The sequence below is a fragment of the Amphiura filiformis genome, chromosome 5, assembly GCF_039555335.1.
Source record: "Amphiura filiformis chromosome 5, Afil_fr2py, whole genome shotgun sequence".
Lineage (NCBI taxonomy): Eukaryota > Metazoa > Echinodermata > Ophiuroidea > Amphilepidida > Amphiuridae > Amphiura > Amphiura filiformis.
In genome coordinates this window covers 64,650,094-64,668,007 of record NC_092632.1, presented here as the reverse complement: position 1 = coordinate 64,668,007, position 17,914 = coordinate 64,650,094, and the positions used below count along the sequence as shown (strand labels likewise).

At 35.5% G+C, this 17,914-nt stretch overlaps 1 protein-coding gene across 1 annotated transcript in view; it reads right to left on the bottom strand.

The window, feature by feature from the left end:
* LOC140153549 (protein kinase C epsilon type-like) overlaps positions 1-17,914 on the bottom strand; it is a 133,524-nt gene that overhangs the window by 59,960 nt on the left and 55,650 nt on the right. The window contains 1 exon segment of the mRNA XM_072176328.1: positions 12,756-12,924. Within this exon segment, the coding sequence (XP_072032429.1) occupies positions 12,756-12,924 (169 nt within the window).

Genomic DNA, 17,914 nt, shown 5'->3' with positions numbered 1-17,914 from the left:
TAAGGGTGACTCTAGGGTGCTAAATTCAAAAACATTGTTTATCACACTCAATTTTGGGGTCTTGACCCAAACCAATACTATGGGTAATACAAGCATTTGGTAGAAAATTTAGCATGCTTCGATTTCACTCGAAATCATGTAAAATTATTCCTTTGGTCTTAAGAATTCATGAGTTCATGAACAAATTCATTACAAATGTGAGCTTCATGCCTACTTATGAATTTCAAGAGGTCACAGGTCAAAAACCATAGGTCATAGACAAATGTTGTAATTGACCTTTTTGATTCGAACATCCATCTAAATAAATTGATACACTATCCACAATGCATAAATCATTTTTCACAAAATTTCCCAAGTAAAAATTACATTTTTGGTCAAAACTGCACAAAAATCACCAAAAAAATGGTATTTTCACTCAGAAATTATCTATGTGATGATTTTGATCATAAATAAAAAAATGTCCATGTGTCATTTATTCTGCACATCAAATATGACGTGTCTACTCATTTAATTTTAAAGAAATGGCCAGTTAAAATGAGACATTTTGGATAAAAAATGACAATTTAAATTATTAAATAGCATGATGGTTGCCATGGAAACGGAATACTGAACGTGCAGGTTACAAATTTTACAACATGGCAAAAAAGATTCTCCAGAATCTTTTCAACATTTTGATATATGATTTGTACATTTGAAATATCTGTCCAACAACGCAAAAAAATTCATGGGACTCAGGCCCCTACATTATCAGCAGCACTTAGCTATACAAAATCAAAAAGAGTTTTTAGGGATAGCTTGAAAGAAATACAAGGATCGGTTAAAAAGATCTGGGTAACGAAAGCAGTAAGCATTAAAAGCCAATACTAGTTAATGAGGGTCATAGGTCCCTATTATAGGTGTTGGTGTGAGTATAAGCTTTTTTATGTTTACTATGCATCCCTAATGGAATGCTGATGGTGCAAGATGATCGCTTGTCTGGTGACTTGATACCAGGATATATATCCAATTGCAAAAAAAATAGCACCTTGGTAGATAGATGAGTCAGTTTATACCCAAGCCTGAAGCAGATGCAGATTACTGTCATATAAATATGCACTTTTTACAATGCAACTTTACAGTGATGTATCCAGTGATGTAATCATTGTTTCTTTCTTTTGTTTTTTACATCACATCACAATGTTACAAAAACAGAGAAATAGTGGAATCAGATCTTTACATGGGTCCCCATGCTTGTGTGTAAAAAAAAACCTAAAAAAAACCCCAAGACCATGGGCTTAAAATAATAGTGCAAGCCATAGAAATAATTTCGCCTTTCTGGGGACTAATGAGCCCATATGAGTTTAACATTACAAAAGGGTACATTAATTATAGAATAAAGAACACATATTACTTGTTTGGAGATAAATTAGACAAAATAATGTGGCTAATGCATGAGTCTCGAAGGGGAGTGCATTAGACGCATCAACATCAGCGTAGAGTGCATTATTTTGTAAGTACGTTAACTAACCTATATTTCGTACAAGAAAAAAACACACATGATTTTTGCTGTTTTTTATAACAAAATTATCATTAAAAATATTGTAAAAATGAACAAAATATAAATGCATCAACCCACCCGGAAAATAATCAAGTCTAAGCGATGCGAAAGCACTGCGCATAGTACGCGTAGTGTACATTATACACAATCAATGTATGGTTTGGATTTTTCTAACACTTGTTCTGATTAGTTCTCGCTATCTAAGAGTGTATGAAGCTTTCCTGGCTACAAAAATAGCCCTTTGATGCTCTAATACGAGCATTGGACAAAACAAAATGACAATCACTTTAAAATTGGTGGCAATTGTAGTCATTTTTTTTTGGATTTTACAAGTCACCCTAATAATTTTTTTCCACTTCTCAAGATTTTCTGCAAACTGCCCACGTTCCTGGCTTTTTCAATGCCCTGTAATACCGCCTTACCCAAATAATCAAAGACACATCATTTTAACCATGTAGCATAATTCAGGGACCCAGCTCTACAGTTTACATGGGCACAGTATCCTAATCAACCCACATCTAGATTAACCATCACAGCCAGGATCAGTGGGTACTTCAGCTTTAGAAACACTGCTCTTGCCTCCTCTTGCCATCGTATTTCCACTTGCCTTCTATCACCATTCGCATAAAATGTCATCTTTATGTTTACAATATATTCAGTAAACTATGCACTTGATATTAGCATTTTGAGTTGGGATGGCAAGCACTATGGCCCACAATGGCCTCACCCCAATGGCATAGTTCCCCAGTGGCATAGTTCAATAACCTCAATTAAACAATCAGGGGGCAAAATTTGACCTCAAGTTGCAGAGTATGAGTTTTTGTATCCAAATTTTCAAAGGTCATTCAATGAATGTACAAATGCATTGGGGTTAAAGGACTGTGCCCTGATAGATGAGAATGCTGTGTAAGCTTCTAATACAACTACCACTGAATTGGAACAATGGCACCTTTCAATTTACCAACAAGTGTTTCTTAGATGCAATCAAAAACTTATAAAACATCTGAAAATTATTTTTTTTTTACCACAATTCACAGACTTGTCACCAAATACAGATTCCCATCCATTGTGCAGAAAATAATTCTTTTTCATCCTGAAAATTATCCAGAATCTTGACTGCATTACCTCTGGTCAATCAGGTTGGGTGACGTCAATTCCCTGCCAAATATAGCATTGAACTAAGCCACTGCATGAGCTCCCCTTACAGCTCTGTATGAAGTACTGACTTTAGTAACAGTACCACTGCAAAGCAAGCAAGCAGCAGCACAGTTGACTAGTTATGTACGACACAACACTAACACATCATAGATGATTTTCACCCATGCATCATAAACTCTCGCATCCCTAACTTGCCAGCTCTAGAGCAGCCATACTGTTGTCAGGCTGTCAGCTAAAGCATTTCACCTGGGTATAAGCTTACCTGTGGGGCTTCAAAAGTCCACCAACCATTTTGTGTTTTAGCCCACAGTGACCATGCTATGCACCGGCACAGCTCTGGGCTGCCAACTATATGTTAGTTTGAAGAGATGACAGCTTTCTCTATTTTTTTTCTTTATCCCAGGAGACATTGAAAAAAAAATGTGTGCAAATGGTTTCAGGTCAACTTTCTTATAAAATCCACTCGGCCAGAACCAACTAGGGCACTAACCTCTTCCACTTACTTATTGATAATGATGATGATAACAATTACCACATCATCATGATAACCCTAAGCTAACACATGTGACCGTAATTTTTTTTTTCTATTTTCATTTTTTTTGCTTTAAAATGACATCTATCACATGATGTCGGTTGTAAAATATTATTTTTAAAATTTATTTCAACTATGATGTTCTTTTATCTTGAAAATGTGGGTTTCTATTTCTATGTTATGGTTACATTACCATTTATAAATTGCTGTAATCGTTCGACTCAAATACGTTATACGCATTATGGCGGCGAGATTAACTATATGTAGCTAGCAAATGCGATATATTCTCATTTCACACAAAAAAAAAGCCATCCCATATTATTATTATCTTACAATATGAAGCATTTTCGATGCTTTTTGTATGCTAAAGTATCAAAATAAACAAGTTGACCAGTGCCATTTGGAAACCAGTCATTAGTGTAATCATTTTCATCATGTTTGCCGGTGGTACAAAACAACACGCTATAAAACGTGGTCAATTACACCTGTTTTCCGCACACTTATATATGCAGCGTAACACGCTCCGAGTTTGGCGCGCCAATGCATAAGTGCGCACATGTACAGTATCAAAATATCTTGCACAGTATTACTGTGCAGTATTGGAAATTTATGGTACCGGTATATCAAAAAACTTCATTTATATTAATACAGGGATGCGAGTGGCCTCTGATCAAAAACGCAAAATTCAGAAGTGATTTCGATTTAGCCATTCCCGATTCCACATGTTTTTATTTTAACTGAAGGGTCTTTCTGATCTGCTTTGAGCGAGACTGAATCCATCTTTGTCCCCATTCAATAAAATTGCAGTCGCTACTTATAATGTAGATGGCATATTCCTTCCTTTTCCACATAAGCTATGTTCGAAAGAAACATAATTCTCTTAAGACATCGGATGGTTTGGATTGCAAAACGATTAAAAAAGATCGCTCATGTTAATAATCTAGCAATGGCCGCCATCAACATCATCCCCACGGCATGTTTCAGGGAACATGTATGTATGCACATTGTAACTGTGACTGCTACGAAGTTTGTGTATCATATAGCCTCATATACACTTACCATGCACGCAACAGCAATTTAGTCTCATTCGTACATTTATACAACAATGCAGAGGGATGTACAATGTATTATCTTTATTACATGGCAGAAACACGGATTTGGTTTGGGGCAAAATAAAAACATGGATTTACATTTTTGGACAAATAAAAACGGTTTGCAAGGAAGCAAAAACATGGAATTCCACAGAAACAAGGAACTCTCACATACCTGAAAATAATGAATACTTAAATGGGGAAATAAGGAAAACTGTCCAGTGAATAGGCTTACTAAAAAGATTTGCTCTTTTTTATGACAAAATATCATCCAATTCCTGAAATGTGGATTTCCAGAATTCCGGCTATTTCTGAAAGATTAACATCCCTGAGAGTTATGCAGCAGAGGCCTTAGTGACTTGGTTGCTTGCATCCATATATGTGATATACTAAGATGAAGTTTTTTGTTAACTTCATGCTAATAACATTAAGGTATGATTTTTCCATCTTGTTGAAAAGAAATATAGAAGAAAATTAGCCTCTTTTTACAATGCCTCAAAAAATTATTTCCTCCAATTTTGCTTGCATACATCACATATTTTATTACAAACCTCTCACAGACCTTCAACCTTTTATCATCATCATCGTCGTCCTTTCATGAGGTGTGGTTTTGAGCTTGGCACAAATGAAATCGTTATGCTGGTATCTATTGTCAATTTTAATTAACACTAGTCTACGCCTTATTTGATATTTGCAATTGATAATAAAACCTGATTCCTGTGTAACCTAATTAGAAAGTGGCTTCCAATATTAATATCTTATAATGAATCTGAAATTGAAAATTTTTACTGCGTACAGTATGCAGGACTACAAATTTGTAGGACAAATGACAATGGGCAAGTGCCAAATTTGAATCATGCTCACAGAAATAGTGCAGTATAATCAGACTCCCTATACGATCTTGTATTGGTACTGTCAGCTAAGTTTACGCATCGCCAGTATCGTACATCAAGGGGGCAAAAAAATATCAGAATATCGTAATGTTTTTTAAGCTTCTTTACACTGAGCACGCAAAAGTTGACCTTCAAAAATCTCACAAATTTTGAGACTATCATAATGAAATTACTTTGGTAGTACGTGAAAGTATGCTTTGACACAAATATTATCTCAGCTTTTAACAAATTTACTTCCAGGATATACAGTCAAATAAGTTTGCTTCAAAATTTGCGAAAGTATGGATGCCACCAACTTTAATTCATTACTTCCAGGGTCACATTACATTGTGGGAATCTCCCAGTAATGCATTGCGTGGCACTGGGAGATTTTCTTATATCGCAGGCATATCGATGCAAGCTTTAAAAAAAATCGAATCATGATATCGAAAATTACATTGTGATATCGTGGTCGATCGCGATATCACACATAGTCAGCTTTAGGGCAATAAATGGGAGGGATTCATGCCCTTGCTTAGGCAATTTTTATTTATTAATTTTTTTACACACATTTTAAGCTTAAAATTGCATAAATTGGAACTTTAAAAAAAAGAAATTCTTAAATTTCAATTTTTACATTTTTTTGCAAAAATATAAGAAAAAAAGTCTAGGGTCAGGCCTATTTTTAGGGTCGGTCAGGTTACGCCAATCAAACAATTTTTTTAGGCCTTACAGTGAGTGGAAACAAACAAAAATGCAGCATGTGAAACAAACAAACAAAAACAATTATACAATATTTGGCATTGCTTTACCCGAGGAGTGATTATACTAAATCACATTTTGTGTTACAAATAGCAGCATATTAATACACTATCCAGTATTTGCCATTAAATCTCTATTTTGTTAAAATTATGCAAATTGGTGTGAAGTAAATTAGGTTAAACTTAATGCAAATATCATTAGAGGCTGTGTAATTGGTTTAAAAAATGAGAAGCCTATGATAACACAAATCTTATACAGTCATGTGTGTCACTCCTTGAATATATGTGTCATCAATTTCTTAGATTGCCAGTGATGTCTATTGGGCGATTCCATCTAAAATCCTCACTCCCTTGTGGAAGATTTTGGAAATATCTTCCACAAGGGGAGTATGAATTTCAGATGGACTAAACACTTTAGGCAGCTCCATTTGAAACTTATCCTCCCTCTGTTGAAGATTCAAGTTGAATCTTTCTCAGAGGGTGTATGAAATTCAAATGGAACTGCCTAATGTTCTCAATCCATTTGAAATTCACACTCCCCCTGTGAAAGATATTACCAAAATCTTCCACAGGGGTAGTGTGGATTTTAAATGGAATAGCCCATTACAGTCATGGATGCAAATTGAGGTCATAGCAGATAAAGGGCTAAGCAAATGCATTTAACAAAATAACAAGAGGAGAAAAAAAAATGAAAGAAAGAAGGGAAAAGGCATTTGTATTGTAACGTTTGATTTGAAATAGAGTGGCTTTTAGTCATGTTTTAGTTGATCTATCTTTACAGGGCAGCTTTTTAGTCAAGTTTAGACGACACATCTTTTTTAATTAATTTGCTGCACACACAAAAAAAGTCAAGGTGATCTGTAAAAATATATGAATTTATATACATTTTTATAAATTTACATATATTTTATGTCACAACCCTGCATATTTCTGGAGCAGAAGCATCTCACAAACAGTGCCGTATTAGTTCCAATAAGAGCCCACACCCCAATAAGCGCACACCTAGGGTATTTTCAATTTGCTAAAGGGTACCATTAATGTTAAAGTGACTGATAGACGTTGATACAGTGAAATAGCTTGAGGATTTGAAGTCCTGTGTAAACTTGCAATACATTCACTGCATCGAAAAAGCTACTAGAACGTCTCGGGACCCTATTATAACGTAGGTAAATTTATCTCTAATAAACGGCCCTTACAAAAAAATTCAACTAGGTAAAAAATTAGCGCCCACCAAAAATGAAAAGCACCCCGAGCGCTTATTGGAATGAATACGGTAATTATAATTATCATCTCTGGTATCTAGAGTATTTCAATTCTTCTTAAAATTTGAGTGACAAAGATCATACAATCTCGCATCGGAAAGCCTCATTACAGGTTATTTTGAGATCTGGAGGGAAAGTTTGTTTAGATGTAAAAAAAATTATGGGAAATGGAAATTTTACTCTCTTGGGAGTGAAATTTAGCGAACTTTGCCAGGGAATAATCATTTCCTCAGCCCTGCTGCTTTTATGGAGGAATTATGTACCAGGTAACAAAAAACAAAAGGAAAAAACCCCATACAAATAATGGGCAATGGACAATTTTTCCTAGTTCCAAGTGGAACACCTTTAAATAGCAACATACATGTCCCAAAACGACAAAGCACTTAGAGGTAATTTGAAAATATCCAAATACTTGCTGGTTTTAATCCAACACAATATGCTAAATGGACAGACCATTACCGACAGCTGGAATTAATTCTCTTAGCCCTTGCCCCGATCAGATGGTCCACTGTCGCATCTATGTAATTGCATTGGATCTTTCCATGGTGACACAATCTTGCTTTAGAAATATGCAACAGTATGTGACATACAAAATGCTGCCATTGGCAATCAAATTGATAATCATATTCATGTTCAATGCATCACTATACATACAAATATTCAACTAGGTTTGTGTCTGAGAGACGAAAGCAGAGTAGGTTAGAACCACTTTTAGACATAACCTCATATCAGAAAAAAGACCAATCCTATTTCATTGAAGGGACTAATGAATTTTTCATAGCCATTGGCAAAGATTTGACTGGTTAAACAAATTAAGCCACATATGCACAGGCTCAGCCAGTAATCTGCCATAATTTTGACATCAATGCACATGTACCATACATACATACATATACTGTAGCGCCACTGCATAGCTAGTTATTAGCTATCCCCACCACGTGTGCACATACACGACGACGAAGCGGGTCAGGCGAGGTCGGCGCAGATGCAAGATGCCCATAAATTATATGCTGCATCGAAGAACGCAGCCAACGAGAGCGAGTGAGTGAGGAAGATGCTGATATCGATGTCAACAAAACAGCTGTAGGCAGCGAGCCAAGAAAGCTAAAAATACACAGCAATGTCAATGCATCTATCCTATACTGCATCATGGCTTACTAGCTAGCTTAGCTCACTCTAGAGCTAGTCTGACTGCCAAATCAATGTACAGTACAGTGTTGGTTCTTGAGCACAGTAATGTTGAGAAGCCCAACATATACTTGTGTTTCGTCCTGCCACAGTTTCACTACGTTAACGTCTTATCACTGGCATTGAAATGTGATGAGTGATGCCATTAATGTTACATAACTGTTTCATCACAATGAATGAAAGAATGAATGAATGAATGAAATCATTTCTGGAATGGATCAGAATTAAATTGGATAGGTTGTGGGATTCATGTTGATAAAAGTTATATTCCCCGCAGACAAAAAGTACCTAAAAATACAACTAATTGGAATTCAAACTTAAGAAAAAATGAACACATCAATGAATTACAAAATGTTAAATTACAATCATTTTCTATCAGAAATGCTTAGCTCATGCTACAGAAATAAAACCCAAGCCCAATAAAATTTCAAAATGATCGTTTCATGCCATTGTCATCAACAACTAACCCACAAATATACAATTCGCTTCGCAACAGTTTTCAACAAAAATAAACAACACAAAAAATAAGATACCTGAAGAGCTTACAGTGTAATTTAATCTATTGTCCTTGTACTATATGGTGAGCAGGGTCTGTGTGCATGCCCTGCTAGGATACTCACATGTACATGACATGTACAATGTATACAAAGTACTGGTTGCTGTCTACTGCTGATAGCAATTATTTCTTCATGATGATTAGAAGACCTACATCACTCTATTGCTGGGTGCACACTTCGCTTTTGTCACAACAGGTTTATGAATCAGTATTTTAATATTTGACTTGAGCATGCCTGTTGAAATTCTCAACGATGGGATTTTAAAATATTTTACAAAGCAGGTATTTTTTATTTTTATTTTTAGCAAAGAGTGGCATAGCTAGGGGTTGTGGAGCCCGGGGCTAGGGGTTGTGGAGCCCGGGGGAAAAGGATACATAATGGAGGCCCCAATGCTTGAAACAATTGCGCGGAGTGTGCAAATATTTGCACAAATACCACTAATTTGGTTTTTAATAATCAAGTTGAATTTTGGTCTTAAATTTAAAGAATAAGATCTAGGATTTTGTCTTTTGCCTAGATGGCTGGCCAATATGTTGACGCAGTCGGTATCCACTATAATAAAAGGCAAAGAAAAAATCTTATCTTTTATTCTCATTCTTATTCAACATAATTTTTATAAGTAAAACTGCTTTTTTCCACAAAAAATGAAGTTACTTTTGTGAAAGACATCCCTGTAGTTTTAAATGAATGACAAAGTCACAAACCTTGAAGCCGCTGAACAGCGTTCTTAGTTTGCGCATGTGCATTACGTGTACGCATTATCACATGATCATTATAGACCATCAAGTGTGCTGCCGCTGCGTGGCACTAACAGCGGTGTCTTATTTGACTATCCACCAATCAAATTGCGAGTTTTCTTTAAGACACATCGACTAACTGAATAAGAATGAATGCGCATGGAAATTTTGACTTTCACTACTTGGAGGGGCACAGAATTCATAATACCGAATTGCACTAACGTCGCCCAAACGGATGATTTTATAATATAGCAAATTTTTTTTAAATCTCAAAACTGGAATATCTGGGTTAGTCGAGCTCGTAGAACAGGGGTTTTTTGTTGCCTAACCACAATATTCTAAATTGTATTATTATTTTCAAATTAAGCCATCCCCAATTAGGTCCCAGATGATGTTAAACTGTAATCATATTATGCGACTGTCCAAATCCAATCTTCCACATACTAACTGCACTAATTAGTTACTAACTAGACAACAACATATAACAAAATATTTTGCATTAATTACTGTCTTCTACCCAAGCTCATGTTATGTGTAAAGCAGATAAACAACACATACGTGTAGAGTTCTGTGTTTCCCATGTACACTTAGTGCTCTTTTTAGTATGAAAATATAATTCTTGGTCATTCATTTTACATACAGATATTGCAGAGAGCAACTTTTGAGACTAACTGTTACAGAAGCCATCAAGCTAATGACATTTCTAACTACATTGTATTATTGAACATTTTTGTTTGCTTAGGCTTATTTATGGATATTTTGTTTATTTAATTTATGGTATAGTAATTTACGAAAATTGCTGTCTACTGCTGATAGCAAACTATAGAACAAGTGAGAATGCTATCTACTGCTGATAGCAAACTATACAATGTAGAATGAAAGAGAATGATCTCGACTATATTGACAAATAGCAAGATTCGTCAACTACATTTAATTAGGTGATAATTATACCAGTCAGAGAACTAAAATTTTACACAATTTCATTTTTTTAGCTTTCCTAAAAACAAACCGTCTCTAAATAACTATTCCTTAACTCGGAGCCTTTTCCTAAATTTTAAAAACAGATTACGGCAAACAAGATAACCATGGCTGGGTCAGCAAGCACACATTAGTCTAGTTAAAGGCACAAATTGATATTAATCCAGATTTCTTAAAAAGGTCACAAGACCCAATTGATATCACTTCTTGATGACTTGAAAGCATGATTGCAGTAAAAAAATATTACATTTGGAATCCAAGACTTGCGTCTTTCGCAAATTGAATTTAAGGCCAAACGCCTGACTGATTAGGGCCATTTTGTGGGTGCAGTTGCAGTAGTGTATAATGGTGTGTAAATGATCTTCTCTCACTATGGACCATAATGGCCTCATCCCAATGGCGTAGTTCAATAACCTATATTATACAATCATAGTACAAAATTTGACCTCAAGTTGCAGAGTGTGAGTTTGTGTACCCAAATTTTCAAAGGTCATTCAGTGAATGTACAAATATATTGGGGTTAACAAAACTGTGCCCTGATAGATGAGCATGTTGTGGATCCTAGTGTCTAGAGCAATTACACTGACTGTACCATGTCTCTATCGTTTGGTTTACTCTTACACGGCTGCCACATCAACTCCATTTGTGATGTATATCTCCTACTCTCGTAAAATCAAACCTAGGCGTTGCATCAAAAAGCAAGCACATCATTTTTAATTTGCAGAATCTGGTATCGCTTAACTTGGCAAGTCATGCGTTTCACTAGATAAACATCAACCTTTATCCTTTGGTGAACATGAATTCAGTAATTTAATTGGTCAAATACCACTTCAATACAAATTTGTATTACCGTACATGCGTACTCTACATTAATATTACATATTCATTGACAGAGAGTATTTTCTGTATTCATATTCACACGCAATAAGCACAGTAAGATTGTCAAACTAAAACCTTTCACTAATTGTTACCAACAAGATTATAGAATTTAAAGCCATAATGTGTGATTTGCTTCACAGCGACGCCCTCAATTTTACTCGGATTTCTACTTTTTGCATAATTATAATGCCCAGTGGTATACTAAAATACCACGTAAAAGACTAAGCCTGAAGTGCTTTACTAACAGTAAAATTTAACTTTTTGTATTAAAACCGGGTCGACCCAGTTTTATTCAGAGTTCAACGAGCGAGTGCTTGCTAACATGTACCATGGATGTCAACTTGTATGTACACACGTCGAGCGAGATGCTCCGTGCAGTTACATGTAATACGATCGGCGAGCGTAGTACATGCATTGTAGACGTTGGAATGAAATCGTAATATTTTTCATTATACCACATTTGTTTGGCTCGAAATTAAAGGGGGATAATGTGATCAGTGAAAACAAACATTTAAATAAGAATCTATTCTTTATGCAAATCACACATTATTGCTTTAAGTAAAGGAAAAAATTGTTACCCTGTGCTCGTTCTGACGAAATACAAGAAGGTATCTACAGTTCACGGAATACAGCACCCAGATCATACATATTTTACTGTATTTTGTGAACAGGGAGTTTCTGGGTGTTCCATTTGTAACGTAAAGTTACGAATACCCAATACTAGATGTAACTTTACGAAGAATTCCTGTAGTAAATCCCTATTACTTACGAAGCATACCGTTCGTAAGCATGTTTAGTGAAATGGAACTTATGACTCGTTTTAAGTTACAAACAATTTCAAGACTTACAAAGCTTTGTAAAGTATAGTGAAATGGATCTCTAGTTGTTTTAATGAAGTCCAAAATTTGTCCAAATGCTAACACAGTGAATTGTGATTATTCCTCAAGAGTGCACAACATGTAGAATTCCAACAATGCAAACTTATCATGGGTAAATATTATAACTATCAGTATGTCCTGAGTGTATCTTCACTCTCTTTTCATTGGAAATACTGAATCAAAGGTATACAGATGGAAATACGATGTGTGTTCACTGACAGATAGGCGATACATAACACTGGCTGGTAGGTATACTTTCATTAGCGATGCTTTGTGAAGTAATGATGAGGATAATAGGTATGAAATGAAATAGGAATGTACTTACCATATGAAATCTTGACAATGAGCACAGAATGTTGGTTGCCGCAGAAATGTTGCCATGAATTTATGACCATTCACTTGATGGACTCTGCGCCGAACAGCACCACGTCTTTTACGCATGGCATTTTCACGCACCTTAAATACTTTTTCTTTCTGTGGTGGAGCAGGTTCAGCTGGAGAAGATAAATAAGAAAGAAATTTCATTTAAAATGAATTATTGATGATGAACAGGTCTTAAAACCACGGACTGCCTTTTGAGGAGAGCTCTTCTTAAATCTGATATAGGAGAGTAATTTTTAGGTCTCCTTAGTTGACCGTTCTCTCCTTACATTCTATTGTAAATGCTCTAAACAGCCCTCCTTGAAGGCTCCAGAAGAGCTATTTAATGCTCTCCTGCAAATTCCAAAAGACAGTCCCTGTAACACCATAACTTTCAAACTTCAATGCTAGACAAATTATGTTACTTTTAATATAAATAGGGTTTAGTGGATGTTAAACATGTTAAATGGAAAATGGACACATGGGCCATACTACAATGCAAGTTTTACATACATTGTACATGTCCAAAGAACTTTTTTCTCACATGTCACATAAATGTATAGAAGAAATGATGTGGGAAAAACACTGTTTATCATTTACATACGACACTGAATGTGTTGACCAATCTTGATATAAATGTGTCATGTGCCCGGGGTCATGTGACTTTATGTCATGGATTATGCTCTGTAACCCAGAGGTGTGAGGCTTTTTGCAATACCACATTTAAATAGAGTTGGGAGACTTTTAAAAACTTTACACAGCACATAGAATAAAGATACTGGATATTTATTAGGGCATATCAATATGTATGGTTTTGATATGAAGCGAAAAATCTTCTGTTTGGTGATTTTGGAGGAGTTGGCAATTTCGCTGGGGAAGGAGGAGTGCAAATGTACACAAAACATGTTTGCAGTGCATTTGACCTGGCATGCCATCTGTAATGAAATGGAATATTGCACATGGGACACACTCACATATGTGTGAACGCACCCCCACGCATGGCACGCACCCCCAACACACACACACAGAAAACATTATTCTACCAAATGGTGTAAAGAGTGGGAGAACCATGTGTTGAATTCAGACAGGACAGAACATGTCTAGCTATAGCACTTTAAAGCTGTCTAAGACCCAGAATAAGCTTTTTATACATTGCTTGCTCTATGCCAACTTGAAAATCCATACAGAAACTTATTTACAAATCACTATTCCATTCACACACCTTGAACTTATGGAACAGAAAACAAGAAAAAAAAATCAAGACAAAACACACAAACATGGCTGTGAACAGAATACGTGTATTATCCATATGCCTTACTTGAGGTAAAAAAGTAAAATCAAATTTTGTGATTTTTTTCAAAAACTGTACATTTATGCAGCAATTTGTTATGCTAGTTGGATTCCTTGCATCATTTCCTTTTATAAACTTAACAATTACCAATTATTACATTTAGAGATACAATAAAATACAATATCTAAAAAGGTAAATATATGGAGTAAAAAACAATAAAATACATAAAAAAATAGACATCAAAAAACGTCATAACTTTATAACCAAGTATGCTAGACCTTTGGTATTTCCAGTATATGGTAGTCTATTTGTACGTATAATGTAATAATTACAGTAACTCAATTTTCAAAAATGCCTCCTTTGGTCCCCATAGACCAGATTGTGTCACAATTACTGACTCAGGGAATGCATGTAAACGGACTATAGTATGACAGAACCAATAATGACACCATATTCCATTCTTGATAAATACCTAATTTAATTTAATTCAGATATATTCATATTTGAATATCACTGTAATCTCATTGGTCAAACACTACTTCGATAAAAATCTGTTATTACCTACGTACCCCTTCATTAATATACAGGCAGGTAATATTATCCGTATTACCTGCATAATCCTAACATGCGCGCATCTGCGTAACATGACTCGCGCGACATCCTAAGACTGGCACAAACACTTGCCTGCACTGTCAAAAAGCAATAAGAAGAAACTGTCATACTTTTCAGTAAGATTATTCCTTCAGCAAAGTCCAGAAGACAACATAATTCATGTTCACTATTTAAGGATAAAATCGTTACCACAGAGTTCTCACGAAATACGGGAAAAATATCAATGGTCTGGTGCCCTATTCTTCAGATTCATGGAATACGGCACCAGACCGTAGATATTTTCCTGTATTTAATGAACAAACTGGGGGTTAACTAATAGTATCCGCTAGTCCTAAGATACACTAGTCCTAAGGTGCGCTAGTCCAAATAGTTTGCTAGTACCCTACATACGCTTACTGTAACCATAACCCCTATGGTACAGACTAGCGAACCTTAGTACTATCACCTGCACACCAGTATAGTAGGTAAGTATATATCAGCTAGGGCTGCTAAGAATATGCAATTCTCGCTATTCGCAATAAAAGGCGCCGCCAGCGGTTTGCGATGTAATCGTGATGTATCATGGGAAAATCGTGATGTATCATGGGAAAAATTCGACATCAATATATGTCTGAATATTACCATGCTATTACATAGGAAAAATTAATTGACACATTTTTTCACATTATTCAAGTATATTGAGTATTATTCGCTGTAACACCTTTTATTTTAACAAAAAAAAATATTGTCACGTGTTCCTATGTAATCAGCATGGTATTAAGTATTATTGAGGACTCGATGTGTAACACCTTTATGATAACACTAAAAAAATTATCGTAACCGCTGGCGGCGCCTTATTGCGAATAGCGAGAATTATGCGTTATTTGCAGTGCAAATCGCGCATTTTGGCTCCAAATGCATTTTTTTATACCACATTTCCTCAAATATATGCCTCCAGGCGTTGCATTTTCGAACGGGGGCATTTATTTAAGGTCATTTTTAGAACAATAATTCCCGTTAAAATCATTAGGTAAGCTTAAAACTCACGCTGAAATGAAGAACTATGAACTAGAAACACTGACTTCAGGTCCACTTCCAGGTTTCCGATCCAGATTTTTGCGAATATTGACACTATTATCGACCATGTAGGCAACTTGGTAAGTTTACTACACAAGATAGCATGGAAATATCTGCATTTTTGAAACCTCTAGGTAGAAAAAAGGGGGGGGGGGGGGGCGCGTTTATTTGAGGGGACGGTATTTAGGGAAAAATCTAAATATAATGTTTTTTTTTTGCGGATTTGGACCCAATAGTCTGTAATATACCATTCGAGTCAGTAATTTAGATATGGGGTTTTTTTTATTGTACCTTATCTCTAAATGTAATGGTGAGAAGTTTATAAAAGTATACATTTTCAGAAAGGAATTGATACAAGGAATCAAACTAGCATACCAGATTCCTGCAAAAATTAACAGTTTTTACTTTATACTGACTTGAGGAAGGTATAGGGAATATAGAGCCAAGTGCTACAATCATTCGTGGTTGATTTAAACAAAAATACAATTGGTAAAAAATCACACAAAAATAAAAAAATTTATATCCAAAAGGGGCAAAAATGTAACTTCAGATTATATTTAAAATAACAAAATGTGTACAAAACCAATGCATTTTAATGATAAAAACACGATTTAATATAGCGCCTAATGCAAATGCCTCTAGACGCTTTTTACACACTCAGAAACAGTTTAAAATATCTTTAAAATACATAAAACAATAAAATATTAGGGCCTTACCATCATTTTTTTTAAATAATAACAAAAGTTACAACTCTGTCCTTTTGGAAACAAAATTGAAATATTTTGGGTAATTTTTTCCCAAATTTCTTAAAAATCAACCATGAATGATGTTAACAAATATGGCTTTGGGACCAGGACTTCAAAAAAGTGGACCTTATTCAAAGTTCGCTAGTGCAATTTATTGGTAAAAAGTGGACCTAAACCCTCTCAAAATTGCCCTTTTGTTAGAACTTTTTTAATGCCATATCACCAAAAATTGGACATTTTGTCAATTTTTACCCACTTTTGGACTTTTTTTTGTAAAAAATGGTAAAATAAATTTAGCCTTTGTGGATTTTTTGAGGTGCAGCCCCCTGCATACAGGATTTTACTACACCTTATCAACAATGTGCATGTATACATGTACTACATGTAGCCTTCTATAGGCTGAAGAGTCAAACTTGTAGATTTTGTAAATACGTTGTTAGCTTGAGAAAACATGCTTTTTAGTAATGTATATTTATATTCGAATACCATCTTATCTTCATCCTAAAAAACATGACTGCCTTTGCAGGTGCTACGTATGCATCATCAGTAATGCAGTTGTCACTTGCAAGCTCGTCCCCCTAGCTCAATGTGTCCCTGCACTGCTAGGACATAGCCGGGACTTGTACAAGGATGTAATGCATCTCAAAAAGGTCGGTGATCTAACCCGGGATGTTATAAAAGAGTACTTTCAAATACGTGCCATTTAGATATGTGACTTTGTGAGGGATCTAAAAAATAGGCAAAAAGTAAATGAATTGGTGCCTTATATTACAAAAGATTAGGGGGTTTCCCCAAGTCTACAGTAAGCAAACTACAAAAACAAGCAGGAAGGCTTAGATTAGCAGAAAATGATGATTTCTTTCCTTAACCCTAACGTTGCTTTTTGGCCCGGCTTTTTGCTGGGGAAGGAAAGAATGAAGGAAGAAAGAAAGAAGAATGGAAAACTGTTTTTCTGGGGTGCCGTTTATTATTTATTTCTTATTTAACCTGGGGTGACCAATAAATGCACTGTTCTCCCTTGGTTCTCAGGCCAAGTTTTGAACCACCGACCCCTCGGATGCTAGAGACGTGCACGGGCCTACCTTGCCACGGGCCAGCCAAGCTTTCCGTCGCCGTATGACGGTTTGCATGATGACGCAATCGCATGACGTGAGATACCTGCCGTCCTGCCCGTGCATATGCTTTTGGAATTATAGTTTTTTTTGATGTTTGGTATGGTTAGGTTAATACACATATACATGTAGGAGGAAAATTAAGGTGTTTCGTAAGGAATCGGAAATTAATGTTTGCATAGTATTTTTGGTGGCAGCTGAGAGCTGAATATGAGGAGTGTCCTTCTGATATCAAATAATTTTGACAAATTATAAAAATTTGATATTTTTAAAATTTTTGATAACTGTCCTCAAATCAAAACTAATC